This window comes from Lampris incognitus, chromosome 3, assembly GCF_029633865.1.
Source record: "Lampris incognitus isolate fLamInc1 chromosome 3, fLamInc1.hap2, whole genome shotgun sequence".
In the NCBI taxonomy this organism is placed as follows: Eukaryota; Metazoa; Chordata; class Actinopteri; order Lampriformes; family Lampridae; genus Lampris; species Lampris incognitus.
In genome coordinates, this window is record NC_079213.1 from 76,965,689 (window position 1) to 76,991,916 (window position 26,228).

Genomic DNA, 26,228 nt, shown 5'->3' on the forward strand with positions numbered 1-26,228 from the left:
GTTTTCATTTCCTGTTCACAATAGAAATGGGTTACCACCTTTATTATGATGGACCAGGGGAGAAACATGCAAAAGGCAAAGTTGTCATTCAAAAGTATGAACACAAACACTGTTTTAGCCCCTTAACTCCTCTCCTCTGCTCTGTCCTTGTCAATGCAACTTTGGTCTCTTAGTAGCAGGAGAGACTTTCTCCTCCGTGGTAGCCAGAATGGGATTTCTTCTTCAATATATGGGGGCATTGCTGGCTGCCGGTCAGATAAACTGTCCCATTCAGATATACTTGTGCACAGCTGCCATCTCTAGACTTTCTGTGCATGTAAGAGCCTTACACTCTCTTTTCTGTCCCACTGGAAAAAACAACAGGACAGAGAGAAGAGCGTAAACTGCTGGTTTTCAAATTTGGAAGTCAGATAAAAGAGCTAAATTTCTTGATAATATGCTTGAAATCTTACTCATAGATAGGTAAATAATTGTTGTATCTGTAATAAGGAGCACGTCTTGTTTCTGTCACATCATAATATTGTCATAACACAAATCTAGGAAACTATTACCAACCACCAAACAATGCTGACAGTGAGTTCATGCCTTAAAATGAAAGTAGAGCCAATGTTATCAGCTATGAAAAGTAAAACATCACTTGTAAAACATCACGTGGATAAATCTACACCATCTTCCCAACCAATCACAACCACAGGTGTATTTCACCAACAATGTCAACTTGAATCTAAGCAGGCAGAATCTACTACTACTACTTTCGGCTGCTCCCGTTAGGGGTCGCCACAGCGGATCATCCGTTTCCAATTCTTCCTGTCTTCTGCGTCTTCCTCTGTCACACCAGCCACCTGCATGTCTTCCCTCACCACATCCATAAACCTCCTCTTTGGCCTTCCTCTTCTCCTCTCCCCTGGCAGCTCCATATTCAGCATCCTTCTCCCAATATACTCAGCATCTCTCCTCCACACATGTCCAAGCCATCTCAATCTTGCCTCTCTTGCTTTGTCTCCAAACCGTCCAACCTGAGCGGTCCCTCTAATATAATCGTTCCTAATCCTGTCCTTCTTCATTACTCCCAGTGAAAATCTTAGCATCTTCAACTCTGCCACCTCCAGCTCCGCCTCCTGTCTTTTCGTCAGTGCCACTGTCTCCAAACCATATAACATAGCTGGTCTCACAACCATCTTGTAAACTTTCCCTTTAACTCTTGCAGATACCCTTCTGTCGCAAATAACTCCTGACACACTTCTCCACCCACTCCACCCTGCCTGCACTCTCTTTTTCACCTCTCTACTGCACTCCCCGTTACTTTGGACAGTTGACCCCAAGTATTTAAACTCAAATGCCTTTGTCACCTCCACTCCTTGCATCCTGACCATTCCACTGTCCTCTCTCTCATTCACGCATAAGTATTCCGTCTTGCTCCTACTGACTTTCCTTCCTCTTCTCTCCAGTGCATACCTCCACCTCTCCAGGCTCTCCTCAACCTGCACCCTACTCTCGCTACAGATCACAATGTCATCCGTGAACATCATCGTCCATGGAGACTCCTGCCTGATCTTGTCCGTCAACCTGTCCATCACCATTGCAAACAAGAAAGGGCTCAGAGCCGATCCTTGATGTAATCCCACCTCCACCTTGAACCCATCTGTCATTCCAACCGCACACCTCACCATTGTCACACTTCCCTCATACGTATCCTGCACCACTCCTACATACTTCTCTGCAACTCCTGACTTCCTCATACAATACCACACCTCCTCTCTCGGCACTCTGTCATAAGCTTTCTCTAAATCTACAAAGACACAATGCAACTCTTTCTGGCCTTCTCTATACTTCTCAATCAACATTCTCAAAGCAAACATCACATCTGTGATGCTCTTTCGTGGCATGAAACCATACTGCTGCTCGCTGATCGTCACCTCTCCTCTTAACCTAGCTTCTATTACTCTTTCCCAAATCTTCATGCTGTGGCTGATCAACTTTATACCTCTGTAGTTGTTACAGTTCTGCACATCGCCCTTGTTCTTGAAAATCGGTACCAGTATGCTTCTTCTCCACTCCTCAGGCATCCTCTCACTTTCCAGGATTGTGTTAAACAATCTAGTTAAAAACTCCACTGCCATCTCTCCTAAACATCTCCATGCCTCCACAGGTATGTCATCAGGACCAACTGCCTTTCCATTCTTCATCCTCTTCATAGCTGCCCTCACTTCCTCCTTGCTAATCCGCTGAACTTCCTGATTCACTATCCCTACATCATCCAACCTTCTCTCTCTCTCATTTTCTTCATTCATCAGCCCCTCAAAGTATTCCTTCCACCTTCTTAGCACACTCTCCTCGCTTGTCAGCACATTTCCATCTCTATCCTTGATCGCCCTAACTTGCTGCACATCCTTTGCAGCTTGGTCCCTCTGTCTAGCCAATCGGTAAAAGTCCTTTTCTCCTTCCTTAGTGTCTAATCTGTCATACAACTCATCATACGCCTTTTCCTTTGCCTTTGCCACCTCTCTCTTTGCTTTACGCTGCATCTCCTTGTACTCCTGTCTACTTTCTTCATCTCTCTTACTATCCCACTTCTTCTTTGCCAACCTTTTCCTCTGTATAATTTGCTGTACTTCCTCATTCCACCACCAAGTCTCCTTGTCTTCCTTCCTCTGTCCTGATGACACACCAAGTACCTTCCTAGCTGTCTCCCTCACTATTTCTGCAGTGGTTTTCCAGCCATCTGGCAACTCTTCACTACCACCCAGTGCCTGTCTTAACTCCTGCCTGAACTCCACACAACAGTCTTCCTTCTTCAACTTCCACCATTTGATCTTCGGCTGTGTCTTCACTCGCTTCCTCTTCTTGGTCTCCAAAGTCATCCTACAGACCACCATCCGATGCTGCCTAGCTACGTTCTCCCCTGTCACCACCTTGCAGTCTCCAATCCCTTTTAGATGGCGCCTTCTACATAAGATATAGTCCACCTGTGTGCACTTTCCTCCACTCTTGTATGTCACCCTGTGTTCCTCCCTCTTCTTGAAATATGTATTCACCACAGCCATTTCCATCCTTTTCGCAAAATCCACCACCATCTGTCCTTCCACATTTCTCTCCTTGACTCCATACCTTCCCATCACCTCCTCATCACCTCTGTTCCCTTCACCAACATGTCCATTGAAGTCGGCTCCAATCACCACTCTCTCCTCCTTGGGTACCCTCTCCACCATGTCGTCCAACTCACTCCAGAATTCTTCTTTTTCATCCATCTCACACCCAACTTGCGGGGCATATGCGCTGATAACATTCAGCAATAAACCTTCAATTTCCAGCTTCATACTCATCACTCTGTCTGACACTCTCTTCACCTCCAGCACGCTCTTGACATAACTCTTCCTTCAGAATTACCCCCACCCCATTACTCCTCCCATTCACACCATGGTAGAAGAGTTTGAACCCACCTCCGATACTCCTGGCCTTACTCCCCTTCCACCTGGTCTCTTGCACACACAGTATGCCTACCTTTCTTCTTTCCATCATGTCAGCCAGCTCTCTCCCTTTACCAGTCATAGTGCCAACATTCAAAGTTCCAACTCTCACCTCCACATGCCTACCCTTCCTCCTCTCTAGCTGCCTCTGGACATGCTTTCCCCCTCTCCTTCTCCTTCGCCCAACAGTAGCATAGTTTCCACCGACACCCTGCTGGTTAACAGTACCGGTCGTTGGTAACCCGGGCCTCGACCGATCCGGTATGTAAGTCTTATTTATGATCCGCATATTTGATTTGGCAAAGATTTTACGCCGGATGCCCTTTCTGACGCAACCCTCCCCATTTGTCCGGGCTTGGGACCGGCACTAAGGATGCACTGGCTTGTGCATCCTCAGTGGCTGGGTTAAGCAGGCAGAATAATGTGTGAAATCATTTGGTACAGTGATTGGTTGGAAGGATGCTCATAGTAGTGTGTTGGCCATAGTTGGCTGTGCCGCAGTGATGCGCGGGGTGGGTAAGCTTACTAGAAAATATCACAGGTTCCGGTGGGCGGGTCCAAAAGTGACAAAACAGCATTCAGAGTAAGTTATAAATAACTCACAGAAACATGCCATGCAATCGGCTAGGTTGTGCATTACTAGTCCGCCTTCTCTCTCTCTCTCTCTCTCTCTCTCTCTCTCTCTCTCTCTCTCTCTCTCTCTCTCTCTCTCTCTCTCTCTCTCTCTCTCTCTCTCTCTCTCTCTCTCTCTCTCTCTCTCTCCCCAACACACGCACATGCACATCTTTATCATCAATGTGTGATTGTGGTTTTGGTCAATACATGTGCTGTAGAGTGTTGAGGCTTCACCTACGAGTACAGGCTTTCCCTAAGTAGTGATGTCTGTAGCTTTTGCTTACACAGCCCATCTTTTTTTTCCAGAAAGAAGAGGCTTGTGTGTGTGTGTGTGTGTGTGTGTGTGTGTGTGTGTGTGTGTGTGTGTGTGTGTGTGTGTGTGTGTGTGTGTGTGTGTTATAGAGCGAGAGAGAGAGACAGACAGACAGACAGAAACAGAGACAAGAATTGTTCATGTCTTTAATGATAGGTTACTTGCAGCGTCGGCGTCATGGTGGGGGGCATTCACGGGCCATGCCCCCCCCCCAAATTAATTAATGCGCCCCCACCCACTTATAGGCCAAGCCTTTGATGCCAAATTTTGTGTTTTATTACTTAATCGATATTTATCATATTTAAAAGTGAAAACTTTTTCAAGTCAGACAGCGCCCAGCGTTAATGTGTTTCAGTGACAGCAAGCGACTATCAGACTGCACGTCAAACAGAGAAAAATCCATCCATTATCCAAGCCACATATCCCAATCGGGATCGCGGGGATGCTGGAGGAGCCTATCCCAGCAGCAGGGTGGTAAAAGTACTCAGAAGCTATACTCGAGTAAAAGTATAGATACCTAATTAAAAAATGACTCCGCTAAAAGTAGAAAGTCCCCCATTCAAACACCACTTGAGTAAAAGTACAAGAGCATCCAATTTAAAATGTACTTAAGTACCAAAAGTAAAAAGTAAACATTCAAATTAACTGTAAATAGCCACAATTAAACAGCCCAAATGTTGTGACAGTGATATGCAATTCTTTAATTGAATATGAATGACAACAAACATACAGATCTACAGTCCAGGCCCCACCCCCCTGATTTAATTAAAATCCTACAGTACTGCAATCCTGCAGATCAGAACACTGTGAATAAATGATAAGATTAGAATACTGTAAATAAGCATTTGTTAGAATTGCAATCATAAGGGCCAATGAAGCACCTTAACACAATATAGGGGTTGAACTCGCAGTTGCCATGTTCCATAACATTAGCTGCATGAAAGATGCAAGGTACGACAACTATTTAAGAATTGTTCAATGTGGGTGAACCATCCCTTTAACTTGAAATATCTTCAAAAGATACTACTGGGCTACACAGAATCCGACTGGCCAGCTCATTTGTTTATTTATATATTATTTACATTTAAAGCTGTAAAAGCTTCTGTTCAGCTTCAGTAGAAGCTGATTTTCAAAATTGCTTGAGTCCATCTTGGCTCTGCTGGGGCTAAATAGAAATCCTGCGATACTAAACAGCCTCTCACATGCCGCTGAGGCAGGAAGGGGGGTGTTTAACTTGATGTACACCTTGCAGACAGAGGGGAAGGTCTTCAGCAGACTAGTGTGGTCAGCAGAGCATGCAAAATATTCCTCAAGTTCTTTGGAGCTTTCTTGTGCATTCAATTTGATGGATGAGAAAAAGTCATCATCATCAGAAGAAGTTCTATGTAAGATACTGAGGGGATGCAAGGGCTCCATGTCCTGACTGATGTAGTCCAGTCCTGAAAAACAATGCATGTTCCATACACATGCAGAAATTGAACACAATGGCATTCAAAACATTAGTCAATGATGGCTAAAGTACATATTTTTCATAGTTCTAATCTTAACTGTGGTTATCATTTGGCAAATAGCCATATCATTATACACAGCTAATTGAGACATAAACATTCCACCTCGGGGATGCATGCAACGCAAACTGTATTCTCATAGAATGCATGCAGCCTATTGTGGCATATTATTCCTTTTTTATTTACATTATTTTGTGTGTTAATCTACTACATAGGTTATGTTAATTTTTTAATCGTTCTCTTACCCTCCCTAACCTTCAATAAGAGGAATGGAGTGGGGTACGAGCCCAGCCAATTCTGGCCATTAGAACTGGTATTGAAGTGGTCAAGCAATGAACTGATCATATGGTACAAAATAAATCATTATATCAGGTGACTCGGCCGTACTAAATGGTCCCTAGGTGTGAATGTGTGTGTGTGTGTGTGTGTGTGTGTGTGTGTGTGTGTGTGTGTGTGTGTGTGTGTGTGTGTGTGTGTGTGTGTGTGTGTGTGTGTGTGTGTGTGTGTGGGCACTGTGATGGCCTGACGGCCTGTCCATGTTGTCTCCTCGCCTGCCACCCAATGACTTCTGGGATAGGCTCCAGCAACCCCACGACCCTGAGAGCAGGTTAAGTGGTTTGGATAATGGATGGAATAGATGGCTCTGTGAACCTCCTGTTTAATGTGAGATTTAATGCATGAATTGCTATCACTGCCCAGTAGACATCATTATACAGGTCTTTGAAACTAAATACAAAATATCTGTTCAAAAGAAACAGGCTTTGCCTTACCCTTTTTGAGGATTGATTCCATCTTTGGTCCACAACATCTTGAATTTTGACAGGAAGATGGTGGCTGCAATCAGTTCTGGATCTTCCAAGAGTTCGCTGAAGTGGTTCTTCAGACCCAGTTGAATATCAACAAGTGGCCTGGAAAACCTTAAGGATGGCTTGAACCTATTTCAGCAGTCTCCGGCATCCCGTGACCCCAAATGGCATAAGTGGCATGGATAATGGCTGGATGGATGGAGGTGTCCATTATCAGGAATTAGTGGATGACGAAGAGGCCATTAATTTCTGATTATGGACACCTCGTCAGGTATTATCCTTTTCTTAATCTACTTATCAATAATGTTTACTATGAATTAATCTGACCACCAGCAGTGGCTAGTCAGCGATGTTTTCCTGGACAATATCACACATTTTGTTCTTCATTTCACTTCACTTTCGCGTGTTTGACTGGCAAACTGGCCAATCCTAGCACCTGCGCGCGAGACTCCTGGCATGCTGACCTGGCCAAGCCTATCGCTTGAGGGCGGGAACTTCCCAGATTCATCCTAGGAAAAAAATATTCGCGTCCGGGTCCGAGCTGCATTTTCTTCAGTTGTTGCTGCTGTCATCTTCCATGGTAACAATGGCGTGCTGACTGGGCAAGCGGAATTAATATGCTGGCAAAGAGCTTGCGTGGTCTTTTTTCAAAAGAAAACAAAGTTTTTCATTGATTTGGAATGCCCCTGCCAAGTACCCCTGCCAATACTTGGCAGGGGCATGGGGAAATGTATCGGAATAAAAAGTAAACATTGATTTTAAAATTGTAGTGGAGTAAGAGTGAAAGTAGACACAAATAAAACATACTCAAGTAAAGTACAGATCCCCCAAAAAGTACTTAAGCAAAGTAACGAAGTATTTTACCGTTACTTACCACCACTGCCCAGCAGTCATTGGGTGACACCCTGGACAGGCCGTCAGGCCATTACTAGGCCGACACTTTCACACTTGCGCTAGACACACGTCTCAGTCCACAAGGCTGGCCAGAAGTTCTCATCTCTTAACCCACCTTTCCACCTCCAGGTCCATCAGGTAGGCTGACTTGGGACCTCCTGGCTTTTCCACGATCTAAAAGACATTACGGGAAAATGGCTATAGGAGAAAAATGGATATAAGAAAATGGCTACACGATGCTGCTGCTTCTTCAAGGCCTCCTGCAGCTCCACCAACTGAAGAGGGAGTAAATGCGCCCAGCACCGCCACCTCTGAAGACTAAGAGCCACCTTCTGTGAGCAGCCAAGATGAACCTGCTAGCATAAGCACTAGCTGTGGAACTGCCACACGTTACGGACCTGTCACGATCACCGAAAACTGAGACAGAGTACGAAGTTGCTAAACAGTTTTCAGCTCACAAAAACAATCCCAGGCATTCGAGGGGGATTGGACTATACAGCACATCCTCTCAAAGTACCACACACGTCTGATCCCAATGCCCAGACTGCTTTCAAACATGCAGTAACATCTGACGCAACCACAGCAATGTGCGAGAATTCATTCTCCACTCTGAGAAATGTATTTTCGGACCACAGATGCGCAATGCTCCACAAAAGAAAGGCCCAGTTGGTTCAGCTAGCGTTTGAGAGAGACATAGCCTGAAAATGCACAACTGAGTGGAAGGACACCATTCTTAGGAGGCTCAGCACCAACCACCAACACTCGCCACCTGCAACTCTTCTACAGGTATGCTTTAATTCACTTTATGATGCTAGCCTAGGCTTTCATGATTATGACGCAAAGTGTTGAATGATTTTTGGGTCTGTCTGATTTATTCGGTAATAGTGGAGTATTTTTTCTATTTCAAATGATGTTCTAATGATGATGATGTGCACAGTCCAGTGTGTGTGTGTGTATGTGTGTGTGTGTGTGTGTGAGATGGAGAGAGACAGAGAGAAAGAGAGAGAGAGAGAGAGAGAGAGAGAGAGAGAGAGAGAGAGAGAGAGAGAGAGAGAGAGAGAGAGAGAGAGAGAGAGAGAGAGAGAGAGAGAGAGAGATGTGGCTTGCACATAGGCTATATTTTTGTGCAGTGTGGGTGTATAAGAAGGACTTTGCAGCATGTTTTGAAATTGGAACTGGGTTTGGTATGTTGGTTATTGATGGCAAACTCGTATTATCAAGCACTTACATCATAGATTGAGTCCTCGAATGGCAATTTGTGCCCCCGGCCCCCGGCCCCAGTTCCCTAATGCCCTCCGATTAGATTTGTTCTGACGCCGACTGTTTGTATTTAGTAGCCTAGACCCAGACGCTATTAAGCTAAGATGCAATAGGCTGTGACTTGCAATCAGGGTATTATGCTAGGCAAACAGGCCCCTAAACACCGCTCACTTTGCTTTAGCCTAGGCTAAATGTCGAGGTTTGTGGGTCAGCTTGGATTCAGGTGGGTAATTAACACATATTTTAGCGGGTTGGGTGGGTGCGAGTATTAAAAAAAACCCTGACCCGCGCATCACTACTGTGACTGATATAAAGTGATGTGAGGTGTGTTTGTAAATAATAAACTTGGTCCTTATGATAACTCAGACTCGAGCAATCAACAAGGGTACCTATTACAACAATGTTAAAGGCATTTTTACGCTGCTATTTCCTATTGTCTCAGAAGTGCATATGTTTGCAAAAATTATACTCTTAAAAAGTATTCTATAATCTCACACAGGGTAGGGCTGGGAAATATATCAATATTATATCAATATCGTGATGTGACACTACATATCTTCTTAATATTGTCATATGGCATAAGTGATGTCTTTTCATGGTTGTGATGTAATTTTTTTTGAATTTACCAGACTGTTCTAGCTGTTCTATTATTTACCCTTATGCACTGTTATTATATAGGCATTACTGATGATTATTTATCAAAAATCTGATTTGCTAAATGTTTTGTGAAAGCACCAAGAGGCATCCCCACAATATCGTTACAATATCAATATCGAGGCATTTTGTCCAAAAATATCGTGATATTTGAGCTTGTCCATATCACTCTGGCCTAATTCATGGTATCAAATGCTGTCACCATAGTTTACCTTATAAGAATTATAGACTATCCAAAATGTCAACACCAGGATGTTCACTTTTGATTTGAGTTTTTGTTAGCATTTTTTTAATTGCTTAGATTATGTTCTTGATATCACAATTTATTTGTATCCTTTTTCAGTAAGAATGGATGGTATACTATACATATACATATACTATACGTTTTGGCCATATGGGCTCAGTGTGTGATGTTGTTCACTATTAATTGTATCATGTACTGTGTCCGCTTTCATTCGCCGAGCATAAGAGAATGCCAAAGACGCCTTTTATTAAAGTCAAAACACACCATCAAAAACTAATTAAACCGGGGCAGATAGATCTTTAATTGCAGATGAATAGCTTGATATTTCAACTCTAGAAAGACAACAGTACATGGTATGCAGAGTTATGTAACTACCGCTGTGAGGATGTCAAAAGGTCTTTAACCAGAGTCCATTTTCCCATAAGACTTTTGCTGTTTAATAGTGCTTCACTGATGAAATTAAGAGGCCAGCCAAAAGGGTGGCATAAAAAAAAACTTCTAAAAAACAAATCACTTTGCTTCAGGCTGTAACCTCATTAGAACAATGTATCATGGTTTCTTGGAGGACATGTCTGAGGCCATGGCTGGGACGGCAGGCAGCTAACAATAAGCTGTGCTGACAGTAGTGATAATAGGGGAGCAGGGACGATAGCCTGGAAAGCAATCATGCCCTTGGAGTTTTGGGCGCATGATACCCCATTCACTGTTCTCATTTGTTCCAATCTTTTATTTCAATGCCACAACTTCAGCTCAAGGGTTCAAGTTTATTTTCAAGTTGATGTTTGAAAAGAGGTCATACATGTTGCACCAAAGAATTTACCGTCTTCAGCATAGAACATAAATGTAAATAAAAATAAAAATTAAAAAAAAGATACACACTACTATCTTGTTATGTTATGATGTCATGAGATCAATTTTCAGAGATTTCGGTTTGTCATATTTTGACTTTCTTACTCAGTTTGTGGGGATGCACACATTTCTGCTTGAAAAAACTTGAAGTATAGTTAATTATCTCTGTCTCATCATTGCTGAAATGTCCTCAATTGATAATTAAACAAGTCTGATTCTGATTATTATACCGCAGCTCTACCCTTATTTTATGAATATTTGTTGACAATATTTGACATTATGAAACTACTTTGTGATCACACATCAGCCCAGGTGCGTCTGTGAATTAGTTCAGTTTGTTTACTTCTGCCTCCTCTTTTAGTGATTTGGAGTGCTTTGTGGAGATGGGACTTAAAACGTGATTGAGATATATTCAGATAATATGCATCTGAAACACAACTGCTTCCATTGAATATAAACACGCAGAACAAACAAACCTTTTACATCTCGCTCATCAGTCCCATGTAGTCTTCTGTAGATCACCAGTGCATTAAACAAGGGAAAAAAGATAAACAAAATAAATGAAGAAAAAAAGTTAAAAATTGCTCTTTCTACTAAAGGCTTTAACAGAACCAACATTAAAAAAAAGAAAAAAAGAAAAAACAGGAGTTGAACTTTATCCAATACTTTTTCGATAACGTTATTTTTTTCAAAGAACTTTCTAGGGAATATTTTATAGGGTTACCTTTGGGTTGATAAACATATTCGTTTTGGAAAAAATGGAAAATGTGCTTGTTGTTTACCAGAAAACTGTGGTAACTCTTATGTGCTGTGATAATGGTGTGGAAAAAAGTGTGATGCACCGTCTGCAAGAGAGAGTGTTATTGATTTTGCCATGTAACTCAGATGACTAATTGTCCCATTCACCCTTCAGGGCATACTCTCCATCAGCACACTCCACTACCAACAGGGACGGGCATTGGAAATTAGCAGTAGCTATAAATGCTGTGATGCATTGCATTAGATAATTGCTGTGCAATTCTCTATGTATAGTGCATCTGTCTGTCCCTATCAAATAAACATTAACTGAAATAAAACATTCACTGCTTCCTAGACTGCCCTAGCCTCTCTGTAATTGTCTATTGAAAGCTTTTGCAGGAAGTGCAAAGCACACTGCTGGTCACATTTTAGCTAACAACAACTTGGAGAAAATAATTATGAACTACCAGTTGTTGTTTTTTTGTCCCCTGTTCCTGTGAACAATTTCTTACAATAAAGAATTATTTTATAGCTACTTCTTTGTGTTTCAGGCCTGGCGTGATGGAAAATTCAAGACAAGTCAAACACTAAATCCATCCAAACCTACACTGAATGGTTGTTTTATTCATTACATAAATAACAACAAAAAGCAGAGGTTGGACAAGTTTCTGGGGGGGGGGGGTAAACACAACACACATTTTACTTGTGCCAGATTAGTGGCTAAACACTCAACACTTATGTTGACGGGCCAGTACAAACCTTTTGCAGAAATCTGGCTCCAGCTATTGTGTAATCGAGGGGAACACAAGCATCTGCATTTGGTGCCACTTAATTAAGGGCTGCTTACTCACCTGTGTCTTGGCATAATGGGGTCAGGCTCCACACAGGGAGAGAGGGCTACCCCATAAAGGCTAAGGTCACATAATAGGCTCAAATGGTCCACATGTGTTGGTTTGAAATCAAAAAACAAAGGGTGTGTGGGCCTCTCCTCAAACAATCTTGCAATGTTTGGTTCAAATGCCATATTTTCAAGGCCCTTTCAAAAGAATTCCACATTTTATATGTGAACAGGTTCACAGCAAAGAGATGGGTCTACATAAGCTTTTATTTGGGTAATCATTCATGGGTCATGCTCCACTTTTTTGGCCAATTAATGAAATAATGAGACGGTTGTCAGTTATAGCAAAAGTCTCATATTACGTCATATATCATTTGACGGCAACACATCCGTCATGTTGGAGGACAACGGCTACAATCCATTAGGATACTGTGTTGCTCTCACTGCGCGATGCTGAACGTTTTCTACGGTCAGAGTGGACAGAATTTGTTTCAAGGTTTGATTCATGCAGAATAGCTATCGTGGCTCGATATTTTACAATGGTCAATTTCTGCGCTGTTTTTGGTTGTTCCAATCGAGCTGACAGAGAGCGGAACAAGTCCTACTTTCACTTTCCAATCATAATCAGCTATCAAGGAGAAGAAACTTGAAGGTTGTCAGAGGAAAGAAGAAGAAAACTGATATAGAGGCTAAGTCGGGAAGATCTTACAGATGAAAAATCATGCAGACGTTAAGATGCCTGCTTTTACAAAAGGGAAAAAGCTTTAGAAATTGAGGCAACAAGAAAAATTGCATCTGTCTACATCCATGTGGAGCGTGTCATTGGCCTCGTACGGAGAAAAGTTACAGTTTTTCAAGGAATTTTACCAACAGGCTACCTCAGTAATAAGGATAGTGCTGGTATGACAACTGTGGATAAAATTGCATTGGTTTCTTGTGCACTGACAAATGTGTGTGACTCAGTAGTTCCTTCAGGCTGATACAACTTTCAAGTTATGTTATCCATTGTATAAAACTGTTATAATATTGTAACGATCACGGATGAATAGGCTCCGCACCGCGGGCGACTACGTTAACCGGGTGACTAAAGGGTCCGACCCTTTAGCCAAGGGTTACCGAAGCTATTCATCCGTGATCGCTACAATATACTTTTTAAGAAACAAACGCATTAAAAAAAAATCAATTTTATTAAAAAAATTTCAATTGTGTGTCAATCATCAACAGCAGTTATAAGCTAAATCTTAAAATTACATGGTTTGAATATAATTAGTACAAGAGGGAGGGAAACTACTTTTGTTTTGTAAATTTGTTAACATATTGGCCTAAAATATTGTGATGATCACGAATGAATAGGCTCGGTAGCCTTTGGCTAAAGGATCGGACCCTTTAGTCGACTGGTTAACGTTGTCGCCCGTGGTGCGGTATACACGAGTTCGCATCCCGGCTCAGCTGCCTCCCGAATTCGTTACATTGGTGTCAGAAGTGGGATGGTAAGATCATGAAGGACCGTGAGGCCATCGGAAGCGTTTCCCGAAGGAGGGGGTAGTGTAACATACAGGAATAAGTAGATCCTTCAGTCGACTGGTTAACGTTTCCGCCGGCGGTGCGGAATACACGAGTTCGCGCCCCGGCTGTGACGGTCCGGCCGGGGACGGCCTTCCCGAAGGGAGCAATGTAACGATCACGGATGAATAGGCTCGGTAGCCCTTGACTAACGAGTCGTACGCTTCAGTCAACTGGTTAACGTTGTCGCCCGCGGTGCGGAATACACGAGTTCGCGTCCCGGCTGTGACGGTCCAGTCGGGCTGTCCCCCGAATTCGCTACAATATAGATAATTGGGAGTTTTCCATATATCTGTCCTTGGTTTTCCATTTAAAGCTTGTACATAATTCTTGATCGACGCCGTCGCGAAATTGCACGAGACTGGCCTAACAGCCGAAAATCCGAAAATCGAATCTGATCTTTGTGTCGTTAGGCCAGAACTTTGTAAAATGTATTATGCAAACTGTTTTTCGAAGAGGGGATCACAACTGCGATGTTTTATTTCTATAAGTTTGTCCCGAGTTTCGCTTAAAATTTCGCTCTTGTAAACACAGATCGACAATGAGAACTTCTGTGCAAACAGTGGTTGCTAAGGTCTAGCTGTCCTCCAACATGGCGAAGCTGTTCGTTGGCAATGAAAAAGTCACGTGACTGAGAATAACCCATTATACACGGTGCTTCTGGACCTGCACGAAATCATATCAGAGAAAAACAATTAGAATTGGATTTGATATATTCTTGCTGTTTCACTGTTGAGAATGCGGTTACTATCATTTTAGATCTTCCGAACGTCGTATTAATTCAACCTCCTCATCCCCTTAATTTACCATCTGTCTTTCTGTTGAAACCTACACAAGAAACAAACTGCCGTTTCAAAGGAAACAACAGTTGTGTATAACAAATCTATATCAGTCATTTGTAGCTTTACCGTAAAACTTCATTAGAACTTTTCACTAGCTGAAAAGTTTGAATGAAGTGTCGGCGTGCATCAGGGAATTGCTCATTTGAGCATCTCGGATGAGCATCTCAGATGTGACTTCTGTTTTTCTATTCTTGCAAGAATCTCTCACTGATGGCATCAGGATGCAGTAATTTGAGATCTAGAGTGTTGACATAGCTGGTAACTATGGCACTGGCAGGTTTACATCATTTGAAATGGCATTCATGCAGTATAGTCCCCAGTTAATCGTCTGTACCAATGCATAGACCAAGTAGACCGTTGTGCCCCCCCCCACCCCAAATGAGCGTTACGCAAAAGGACGACTGGTTGTGATTCGCTAGACTAAGCCCCCCCTCCCACCTCCCCTCCCCCCTCTTTAGGGGTAACTTGCTGCTGGAGTTTGCGGGCGGGCGGAGTCGGTTACCGTAAGAGATAAATTGTGTGGGGTACAATAGGTGGAGTCTGGTACGAAACTGTCCTTTCAACATTTCCTGTTCGAGGACAGACGGAGTCGCTGGTGCTCCAGAGCCCACTGAATCAGATTAATATCGAAGAAGAGGGGGAATTTACGAAGGAGAGAGAACATGTCCGCGAATAAAGACACTGACGGCGGATGGAGGAGTTTTGTGTGGAATGCGGAGAAGAAGGAATTTCTAGGGCGTACCGGGGGGAGTTGGTGTAAGTACCCCGTGCACTTGAATGGTTCAGATGAACTCGATTGACGAGGCTTATTGGCATGAAATGTAAAAAAACAAAACAAAAAAACCGACTTTGGCCGTTAACAGTCGGAAATGTAAGAACAGCAAGGCGCCAAATTCTCCCTCCATTTCCTGGCTGACAAACAGCACCTGTTAGATCTCACTTCGGCTTTGACACGCTGCGTCGTGACTTCAGGTTTTCACGGAACATGTGAGCAGTAGACTAACTAACCAGACTCTCGCTTAATATAACGATCTAAAAAACATAATCTGACAGACGTGGTAACCCACTGGTTGAACATGGCAGTGTATAAATTGGAAAACAGAATGATTTCGCTCTGCACAGTAAGTTATTGATTAGCAAATTCGCACACACCACTTGTCATATCATTATACAGGCTATACTCTGATATATCCCATTACGCCACAGTCTTTTAGATGTCTCAAGCTGTAATAATAAGTGATTGCAGTGGGTCTGAGGTATTTCAAGCCATCCACTGATGAATCTCAGCAACGGCGTCCTCTGTCAAAAAGGTCATTGTGAAGGACGGCTTAGACCAAGAATTGTGCCGAAATCTAACGGTCAAACAAACAGTCGATGCTTGTGCCATTCTCTGGTTTTCTACTTACATTTGCCCCACAAGCGGTTTTGGCAAACTATGCTGTTATTTGACTAATTTATCCGAAGAATACCGAGTGGATACGTTGCCTCTGGGTCTGAATGGGCCTTTTTAAAAAAATGTCCCGTTTTACTCAAATCAAGGATTAAAAAGAAGTCCAGCCCAGTCTTTTTGTTGAACTCACTTGAAGAGTTTTATAACGTATTTATTTGCCTTATAGGGTCGGCCTTGTCTGTTGATTTAATGACATAATTGGGTCTAAAACAGGGTCTTCATTCTTTTCGTATTAAGTTTGATGCCTTGCGGATCCGATGTCATTTGTACGAATCTGATGTGTTTTAGCTAGTTGCTAACGCGGCGCTGTAGGTCGGCTCACGACTCATGTCTCAGGGGCCGCCCTTCTCCATCTCAGTTTTTTTTTGCCCCTAAAGAGGAAAAAAAACCTCTTTTGCAGGCAGTTCTTTGCCCTATCGACGCATCCGTTTCTTCGAGCAGACAATAGCCCCGTGAAATGATCGATTTCGATCGAAAAAGCAACAGGTTTAGTCCGTGAAGACAGTTGGAGGTCATTCAGGAAATGTTCAGTCCGTTTGACCGACTGACTACATGATGCTCCGGGTCCTCCTCCTCATTCGGTCCCTGCAGTTTCCAATACGTAATGTGTGATGACGAAGGAAAGTCAGTGTAAAAGTCCACGGTCTGTGCAAGCTGCCTGTTTCCACTTTAAGCCTAAATTCATCCAGAAACTTTTTGTACTCATGGAAACAAAGGTGCAGGTGTGATTTCAATACTAAACAGTCCAAGATCGTCGTCAGAGCCTTTCACAAAGGGGTCACTTTCTGTTATGGTCAGTTTGAACGAGAATGAATTATTCCACACACACAGAGTCAAAAGATCGGACTCTAATCTATAAAACGCACAGTCCATAAAGCACACAGCCCTTTGCTGGTTTGCTGTGATTATAATCTCTCCCCAGATGGGCGGCATCCCCATTTTAAACCAGCCAACAAACTCGTTGGATCCATTGGTTAAAATTTAAGCGTTATGGAATCAAAAGCATGGGAAACATCCAAACTTTGATATATTTGGAGAAACAACCCCCTTTTATCCAGGTTCTTCCCAAAGTATATTCATTACATTGTCAAATCTGGCTCTCTGTTTCCAATCACCTGTCCTGTAATCTTCAACAGAGAAAGCAATGTCCAGTTTGTTTAGCCACTGCAATCTATCTAAATAGCATTGACAAGAGGATGTGCATGTGGAGATGGGCCACTCTAAAATTACAGCCAGTGACTGGAACCTTTCTGCAACTTGTCATATAGAATAAATGTCACTCTGAATTGCCAGTTGATGGCATAATCTGGTACTTCTCATTCAAGATGTGCTCAATAAGAAATCATTCACCTGAAATGTACACTAGTAGCAGGTGTGCTTTACAGCCTTTAGGCCGATGAGCAATTCACATATCAAAACTCAAGAGAGGTAAAAGAGGCATGTAGAATGGTTCCAAAGACTCAGACCTGCCAGTATTCAAGCAGGATTTCAGTACTTGTGTTGTGGATTTTTATAATTGTGTTTACAATGATGAACGTACACCCAAGATATTGTGTCTCACACCACAAACATACTCTGAATGACTATGAAAGCCTTTTAGGCTAATAGTAGATGGGTGACACTGTTGGATGTATGAAGAGAAACACTACATTTCACTAAAATCCATATCACTTCAAGACAGTCAAACATAAATTTCATCGAGGCATTGAGCACAGTCCCAGTGCCAAAACTGGATCAGTCCTGTAGTAGTTCTTTCAATCCTCAGTCTGTATGGCAGGAGATAAGGCCACGGCGGTAGAATCTGTGATCAATCTGATGTGCTGTTTTAGTAAAAGCTGGTTAAGACAAGCTGGCACTGGCAAACCACCTTGAGAAAGTGCCTGAAGGTGTGTCACAGTACCTACATCAGGAATGAGATGTTTAATGGTGCCCACAGGTCCCCTTGTACGAGTACAAAGTAATAAAAAATCATAGTATCAAAAGATTCACAATATCTATTAGTTTCGCAACTCTTCATACAAATAATGTTAAATAAGTTAAAATAGCTTAAATAAAAACTGGAAATGTTCGCAATATGCCACTATTAGATTAGTTTTGTTCATGACATTCCTGGAACTTAAACTAAGAAAGAACACGACTTTGGCATGAACAGGTTTTCAAGAGCCCTATCCACCTCTGCTCTCATCCTGTAGAAACAAAAAACAAATATGTGATAGCACAAAGTAGAAATGTTTTGTGATATTGGGCTATACAAATAAAATTGACTTCACTTGACTTGGTCTCGTCAGTGATCCTGTCCCTACTCCTCCATCTATTATTTGTCTAAGCCCCATGTTCTTTCTTGGCTCACTGTGACAAATGTAAAATATCACACACACACACAAAAAAAAACAGCTGTAGGATATTAACAAGACCTTAACATTTCATAAAAGGTACAAGAGCAGCACATATTGAAATGTTGCATTCTTTTCATTTATTTTTTTCCTTTTCCCACAATCTGTAAGCTACAAATGGTGCATCAGTGGATGATGCATTTTTTTCAATGTTCTTACCAAGGACGATTTCTTTCTACATAATTACATTGAATCCTCAAAGAGGTCAAGACAAAATTTAATAGCTTGATCCAAATACCAGAAATAAAATGTCACAGAGCCATGATAAAAAAATAAAAAAAAAAACTCGCAACAAGGCACATACCTAAAAGCACTGACAAATTATATTCAAAACAATAAATGGCAATGAAAAGGCAACAATTATCTGCAGCCCATGAAACTTCTCAGGACGAGCGCAAGCAATAAATTAAAATGCTACATTACAAGTTTTTGTCAACCAAATGCTATTATTGCCATACTTGATGGCCTTAATGCCAGAAAGAGGTGTAGAGAGTTGCAAAATATTCAAAGTGTTTTTGTGCAACAAGTTGGCGAAAGGGAAGACTGTTGAATGCCAGACCTATTGTAATCACTGACATAGGGGGAAGGGTCTGAAGGAGAGGTGGCAGTGGCATTTACGAGAATGACTAGTGACTCATCCTTTTGTACTGTAACAGAAACCCTCCTTCTACTGCATCACTGAAGTAAAAATGTAATCACTCAAAACCATATATTCAACTGTCCATGTTCTGAACAGGTATTTTCAAGAAGAGAAATTAGAGCTTTTAGGTAGTTCATGATTGAAAAGTTATTTGTAGTAATGTAGGAATATATAGGATTTTTATCCTCACTTAAAGACCAATATTTTGTCCCCCCATGATGGAAATAATCTTTCAACAATCACTCTTCATTATGAATATCAAGTGCAGCATTAATCTTGGTCTGCTGAATTTGATCAGTGACCTATCCCATCCAAGGATTTTAGTGCACACCACAATTCAAGAGTTTTTCTCTGCTGGAACAACTCCAAAAATTATTTACGAGACCTGAGTTATTATTTACCTATAGGCACAACTATGAACTTTATTTAAGACTGGCCAACTGATCAAAGCGCAGAAGTTCTCACTTTCAGAATGCATAGCTCCCCCCGTTTAAACAAATGTCAAACAGATTTGCAGTTTACATTTTTAAACAAGTGTTTTCTCTCACATTCCACAGTTAAAATCTTATTGTTCTACCTGATTTTCTATGGATGCTTGGCTGGAATTTTCATTGGGACCATTCAGGCAATGATGCTGACATTAAGTAACTACAAGCCTACCTATCAGGACAGAGTCGCTCCCCCAGGTAAAGTTATTCTTCATGACTATTTTACTTCCTCTTTTTGAAATTACTCTGATCTATGACTTCTTGTTGGTTTGAATGTTTTATTGAAACATTTTATTTTTCCTGAGTGTTAAAATTTAAAACATACACAAATGATCTGTGGAGCATTTGTACATGTTTGGCTGTGTTAGTGATTGTATGTATTTGTAAGTGTTAGTGGCTACTACACGGTTATTATTTGGCTATTCGGATGCATGTTTTGAAAATGTCTGCTTGAATTTTGCCATTTAGCAGCAACTCACTGCTAGAAGGCTGTCTGACCTTACATAGGTTCAGCCATTTTGTCCTTCATTTCTCTGTCAGTCAATATTATTCCCCCCAGGGTTCTGGAGAGCTGTTTTACAGCTCGCTTACAGTTTTCAATATGCCTGAAATGGCTCATGTACTTCACGAGTACATCTAGGAAGGATGTTTAATAACTAGTATGTTCATGTAAATAACTGGCTGTGTAGCTCTGTCTGGGAAATTATTTTGTTGTTCACTCTGCACTAATAGGCCTCTAAGCTCGTTTTGCAAGGGCAAATTCCTTCAATAATCTATAATCTTTTGAGAACACATTGAAAAACATCAAACCCTATCACATGTTGCACTAACTAGTTAGGCTGCTTCCTCCTAAATGTCTCTGAATTTGGTGACTGCTTTGAAAGTGCCAATGCATCTCTCTGCAGCCTTGTCTTGTGCCAGTGGCTGTTTGCATAGCACATGCTGTTGCCTTGGGGGTATTTTTAGCAGCCATTGTAAATGACTGGCTTCATGCACATGCGTTAGTCTGCCTGCCGTTTTGCCTGTCGGCCATTTCCTCTCTTAAAACTGTTGACTATCAAAGACTGGCTCAACAAAGCAATGACATAGCCTAAGTAGGTGCGGAGTGTTTTGAGTTGAAGTGAGTTTCCATTGGTTGACTGATAAAGGAAGGAGAAAGCAGCTACATTTTTTTCAGCGCTTAAGTCCCGCCTCTCACTCAGGGGCTAAAAGTTTCCATTGTGAGAGAAATGCACGTGAGACTTGGTGGGTGGGAGCAGGAGGATTGGTAAAGTTTCACAAGACTTCACCGATATCAAAATTACTAAATGTGGTTCTCCCACATTTACACAAAGAACTCAGAACTCATAAGTAATGAAGCATATAATAAGAAACCTACAACAAATCGTATTAATAAATGAGATGTTTCTGCTCAGTTCTGTTCCCACATCTAATTCTCACCATGCCACGCCTCTGAGGCCTTGTGCCCAAGGTCTGTGGAAAATTACAAAGCCCGTCTGAGGAAGTCCCTAAGACCCTAGGTTGTCTATTGTCTGTAGATAACAGACCCTATATTGTTTAATTTTGTATGATTTGAATTACTAGCATAAACAAATCTGTTTGTTTTAAGAAACACTTAAAAAGTAGCTTACATACGTATGTTATGAATAACCATTGTAATACACATTGCAGAAAATGGGTCAACAAATACAACTTTCATGATTTTATGTGCTCTCCATGTTGGTGCTGCCCCTTTTTCCTATGGCTTTTTCTCTGGCATGTTACTATACCAGGACCTTACAATGCATTAATTTTATTGTGTATACTTAACATATAAAAATATTTTCTATTCCTCAGGTTTATCACACACCCCACGTTCAGAAAAATCTGAAATTGCTTTCAACATGAATGATCCAAAGTCATATGCGAGGTTCACCAAAAGCATGATTAAATTCCTGGAGATTTATGATAGTAAACGTCAGGATGATAAGATGAAATATGAAGACTGTGGAGGCAAGTATTTGTCCATCATGCATGTTTTGTCATTATTAACTGGCTGATGATCTCTGGTGGTATGTAATAAACAAATCTGAAGCCAGTTCAATGTTTTCAATTAACAACAGTAGAATCTTAGGTGTCTGAATTTACTTCTCTTATATTTATAAAAATGACCTGAACGCAAAACATTTATACCTTGACTCTTTTGCACCTTTTTAAAATTGTAATGTCAAATTAACCCATAAAAAGTTAAATGTAGAAATCTAAATACAATATTGAATTGCATTAACAGGTGTTATTGATGCTGTGTATTGTTGGCATTTTTTAGATGTTTGCATGTCTGATGTTTGTTTTTGTTTTTTTTGTGCTATTCATAGACGTCCCTGGTACATACAAGCTTCGTGGGGAACTGGAAAGCGATGAAGCAATTAGGAAAGCTTGCCGTTTCCGTAGGTCTTGGCTGGGAAGCTGTTCAGGGGAGACTGACGATACATATGGCTTCAGTGAGGGGAAACCATGCATCATTATAAAACTCAACAGGATTGTCAGCTTTAAACCAAGGGTAAGTTTTTTGCCTCACTCAGTTGTAACATAGTAGCTTGTGATGTCATGGACCAAAGTGCATGATCTAAAAGGTTAGGGTTTAAGGTTTTTCATGAAATAATAAATAATAATATTGCTTAGAGGCAGATCATCTGGACAGGACTAAAGACAGTTTATGCTGAGTTTAGACAGAGTTTTGACATTGCTGATTTCTAAGCAGTTCAAGTTTTCATCTTAAGAATTAACTCTTTGTGTACTTTTATATTTAATGTGGTGCCAGGCTTGCTGAGGAAGAAATGTGAAGTTATTTTTGGACAGCTATAATTCTTTCTCTGTAGGGCTGTGTGTGCAACAATAGAAAAAAAGAAATGGAAAAGTTTGGGACAAAGCCAGTGAATAGAGAGAATACCAATCAATGGGACTCTGTTTACATAGGCTTGGCATTGGATTAGAAAGCTTGTATCACCACCAACCAAACCTTGATAATTCAACACAAGCTCGTCGTTGTTCAGTTTTCATGAAATAAGTTACTTATTGCATATATATGATCAATGTCAATTTCATCATCAGCGGTCACTTGAAGCAAGTATGACTGTCCTTTCCATTGGGTTGTCTACTTGTGGGTCTTCAGATGGCTGTCGAGGCCGAGCCACGATCCACATACTTTGGTGCAGTGTGGACAGGGGAAAGTGGTGGTGGTTGAGCCTTTTTCTCTCACTCCTTGCGGTGCTGTCGCTTTTTCTTCGCGGCACAGTGGAGTTCCATTTCATCACATGCAGCTCCTTTCTGCACGGATTTCTTCCAGGAGCACCTATCCAGTGAAATATGTTCCCAGTTACTCGATGTGATGCTGAATTTCTTCAGACTGGTCTTGATATTGTCCTTGAAACATTTCTTTTGCCTGCCGGGAGCTCGCTGACCTTCCTTCAGCTGGAAGTACAAGATCTGTTTCTGTTTGGGGAGACGTGTTGGACATGCAGATGACATTGCCTGTCCATCGGAGTTGGTGCTGCATTATTGTGGTGGTGATGGTAGTCATGTTGGCTTCTTCCAGAATGTCAATTTAAGTAACATTTGATCCATCCATTATCCAAACTGCTTATCCTGCTTTCAGGGTCACAGGATGCTGGAGCCTATCCCAGCAGTCATTGGATGGCAGGCGGGGAGACACCCCGGACAGGCCATCTCTCTCTCTCTCTCTCTCTCTCTCTCTCTCTCTCTCTCTCTCTCTCTCTCTCTCTCTCTCTCTCTCTCTCTCTCTCTCTCTCTCTCTCTCTCTCTCACACACACACACACCTACAGACAATTTAGTAATGGCCGATTCACCTTACCTGCATGTCTTGGGAGGAAACCGGAGCACCCGGAGGAAACCCACACAGATACAGGGAGAACATGCAAACTCCACACAGAGAATGACCTGGGACAACCCCCAAGGTTGGACTACCCCAGGGCTTGAACCCAGGACCTTCTTGCTGTGAGGCGACCGTGCTAACCACTGCGCCACCGTGCCACCCATTTGAATGCAGCAAAAATTGTTCTGAGCATATGTTGAAGTGGGATATTTAGAGTAACCAGTGGGTTAAGTGAAGTGGTTCTATTATTCAACAAAGTGTAAGTCATGATTGTGTTTGAATATAATGTTTAATTTTAATTTCTCTCTTTTCAGGCTCCAACCAACAATCAGTCACTCCCAATTCCTCTCCAGTCCAAAATGAACACTAACCTGATCCCTATTCATTGCACTAATAAGGTATACTTCACATGAACATATCTAAAAAGAAAGCATTTGTAAACAAGTATGAGTGATTATCATATTTTTATCACCAGCATCAGAAGATGCTTTATAATAGTCATATTGTAAATAGAATGGTACTCTTTTCCTAACAGAGGGAAGAGGATGAAGGAAAAATAAGAGAGATCAAGTACTTTGGCTTTGACGGTGGCTTCCCCCTCCAGTACTACCCATATTATGGTAAACGGTTGCATCCCCAGTATCTCCAGCCTTTGGTGGCCATCCAGTTTACCAACATCACCTTCAATGAAGACCTCCGCATTGAGTGCAAAGCATATGGTGCAAACATTGATTATAGCGACAAAGATCGCTACCAAGGACGTTTTGACGTTAAGATCACAGTCTCCACCTCATGACCTCAGCTATGACGCATACTTCTCTCCACCCCATTTTGAAGACAAATTAATCTTGAGAAAATAAAAGTTAAAATAAACACGACTAGTCTTGGAACAAATGTTCATAATATACAGGACCTTCACTTAATCTGTGTGCTTTACGCAAGCTTTTCTGTGTATGTTGAGGGTTAGAATGTAAAATACAGGAAAAATAGCATAGCCAATATTTATTCTACTGAAAATGAAAATATTCCTTGAGCCATGGGACGCGTTCATTTATTACTGTAAACTGCAATTCCACTACTGATATGTAGCGAGCTGTGTTTCTGTCCCTGAAGTATTTGTTCCTAATGTGGTTTCTATATTTTTGGAGTGTCCAGTGCCGTAATTTAGTCACATGCCATGGCCATTATAAAGCCATGTTGTAATCTGTCGTCTCATGTCAGTCAGCTTTCGTGGTCCAAGTTGTGCGCGCGCGCGCGTGTGTGTGTGCTTGTTTCTGCGTGCGATTTAGAGCCCTGAATGGGCCAAAAACTCCAGCCCTAGCCCAGCCCTGTGGTGTTCAAGCCCTAGCCCAGCCCAACAAAGTCTGCAATTTTTCAGCTCGAGCCCGACCCAAAACCGACACGAATATCTTTTTAAGCTCTCTCTGACGTGCGTTCTCCCTGATACATGCAAACACACACAAACACACACGGCATGGTCAACTGTCCTGTGTAATGCGCGCGTACATGCGTATGTATAATATGTATCATCAATATAACAATATTTCGTACAGTGGCCTATGTGTGCTCTGCACGTATATGAGCCCTACTCCGACCTGAGTCCAATCTATAAAAAAAATGGCCCGAGCCTGGCCCGGATCGACTCAGTGTGTCAGGACCTTTTGGGACCTGATGGGCTTGCAGACCTCTAGTGTGAGCGTGTTAGTTTTGTGAGTATGTAGATATGTGTTTACTATGTACGTATGTGCTCTTACCAACTGAAATACTGGCATGGTACTCTGATCCTTGTAGGCCCATGTATGAGTAAATGACTGCACTCCAAGGAATCCTTTTTTCCCTGTTATGTTTGAGTTGACTGCGGAAGGATACATTTCGACATTTTCCTTTAGGTATCACTTTAGCTGTGGCACAGGGTTAAATGACATTTCCGTTGACATACTGCTTTCTCTTAATTCAAAACGTGGACTTTTCTGGGCCCAGCCTGGAAGTCATCTCCATGGAAACAGTGGGAACTATTTGCTTCTAAAATCTATTGTTTTGCTGGAGACATCACGTGATGTGGTGTAACTTTCCATTGAATGTTTTTTTGCCATTTTCATGGTGGAAGAATTTTATATTTATGCAGTTGTATATTTTTTTTTCTCAGCAGGAAAAGTGTGAAAGTATGAATCAAATACCAAAGTCGCTGGTGAAAAGTTAGATCAGAAGCAATGCAGTATCCCGTGTTAAAGGATGTCATGTTGGTGTAAAAGTGCTTAATTCAATGTTGAACATCAAAACACTTGTCAGGAGTCCATCTGCTCTTGTAACTTTATTTAATCTGGATAAGACTGAAACAAATAAAGAGAAAAATAAGTATGTGGGGAAGTCTTTCAGTTAATGTAACCTTTGTTTTGTTATCTGACATGGCAGTTAGCCATCCAAAATCTTGAAGAAATACTGCACCTGTGAAAAGATCCAACATTTAGCACATTTGAAAGTAGGATTTGATATTTTCAATCAACCACTGCCACTTTAAAATTGATGATGCACTGCCTGGAACACTATTCCAACAATCAAATTGGGGTTTTTTTATGAGATAAAACAGTGGCCAAGCAGTAAAAGGTCATAAGTAAATTTTCCTATCTGAAAGGGCTTCTAGGCTACTATGAACTACACTTGGGAATGTGGCAGCTCAGTCAGTCACAGGCTAATGAGTAACAAGGAGTCATTTGTCCACACTGCTCCACAGATCAGGAGCTTGCCTGAACAATGACGCCCAATGGGTCAAACCCACTCTCTACAAAACAATGGT

At 41.7% G+C, this 26,228-nt stretch overlaps 2 protein-coding genes across 6 annotated transcripts in view; one reads left to right on the top strand and one right to left on the bottom strand.

The window, feature by feature from the left end:
- The first annotated feature begins 15,136 nt into the window (after nucleotides 1-15,136).
- Nucleotides 15,137-25,792, top strand: atp1b1a (ATPase Na+/K+ transporting subunit beta 1a). The gene is made up of 6 exons (XM_056277499.1): nucleotides 15,137-15,347; nucleotides 19,632-19,760; nucleotides 21,399-21,554; nucleotides 21,917-22,101; nucleotides 23,749-23,832; nucleotides 23,970-25,792. Exons 1-6 carry the CDS (start codon nucleotides 15,254-15,256, stop codon nucleotides 24,228-24,230), a joined length of 909 nt encoding a protein of 302 aa, XP_056133474.1. The 5' UTR covers nucleotides 15,137-15,253; the 3' UTR covers nucleotides 24,231-25,792.
- nme7 (NME/NM23 family member 7) overlaps nucleotides 24,950-26,228 on the bottom strand; it is a 49,288-nt gene continuing 48,009 nt past the window's right edge. For all 5 annotated transcript variants that reach the window (XM_056277497.1, XM_056277495.1, XM_056277494.1 and 2 more), the window contains one exon: nucleotides 24,950-25,879. In XM_056277497.1, coding sequence (XP_056133472.1) covers nucleotides 25,847-25,879 — 33 coding nt within the window. In that variant the 3' untranslated portion in view covers nucleotides 24,950-25,846. The remainder of the gene's footprint in view (nucleotides 25,880-26,228) is intronic.

Excerpts from the sequence above, each read along its gene's own strand:
- atp1b1a (XM_056277499.1), top strand. The coding sequence starts at position 15,254 with ATGTCCGCGAATAAAGACACTGACGGCGGATGGAGGAGTTTTGTGTGG. Across the intron at positions 15,348-19,631 it reads GCGTACCGGGGGGAGTTGGT|TTAAAATCTTATTGTTCTAC; the intron begins GTAAGTACCCCG and ends CACATTCCACAG. Across the intron at positions 23,833-23,969 it reads CTATTCATTGCACTAATAAG|AGGGAAGAGGATGAAGGAAA; the intron begins GTATACTTCACA and ends TTTTCCTAACAG.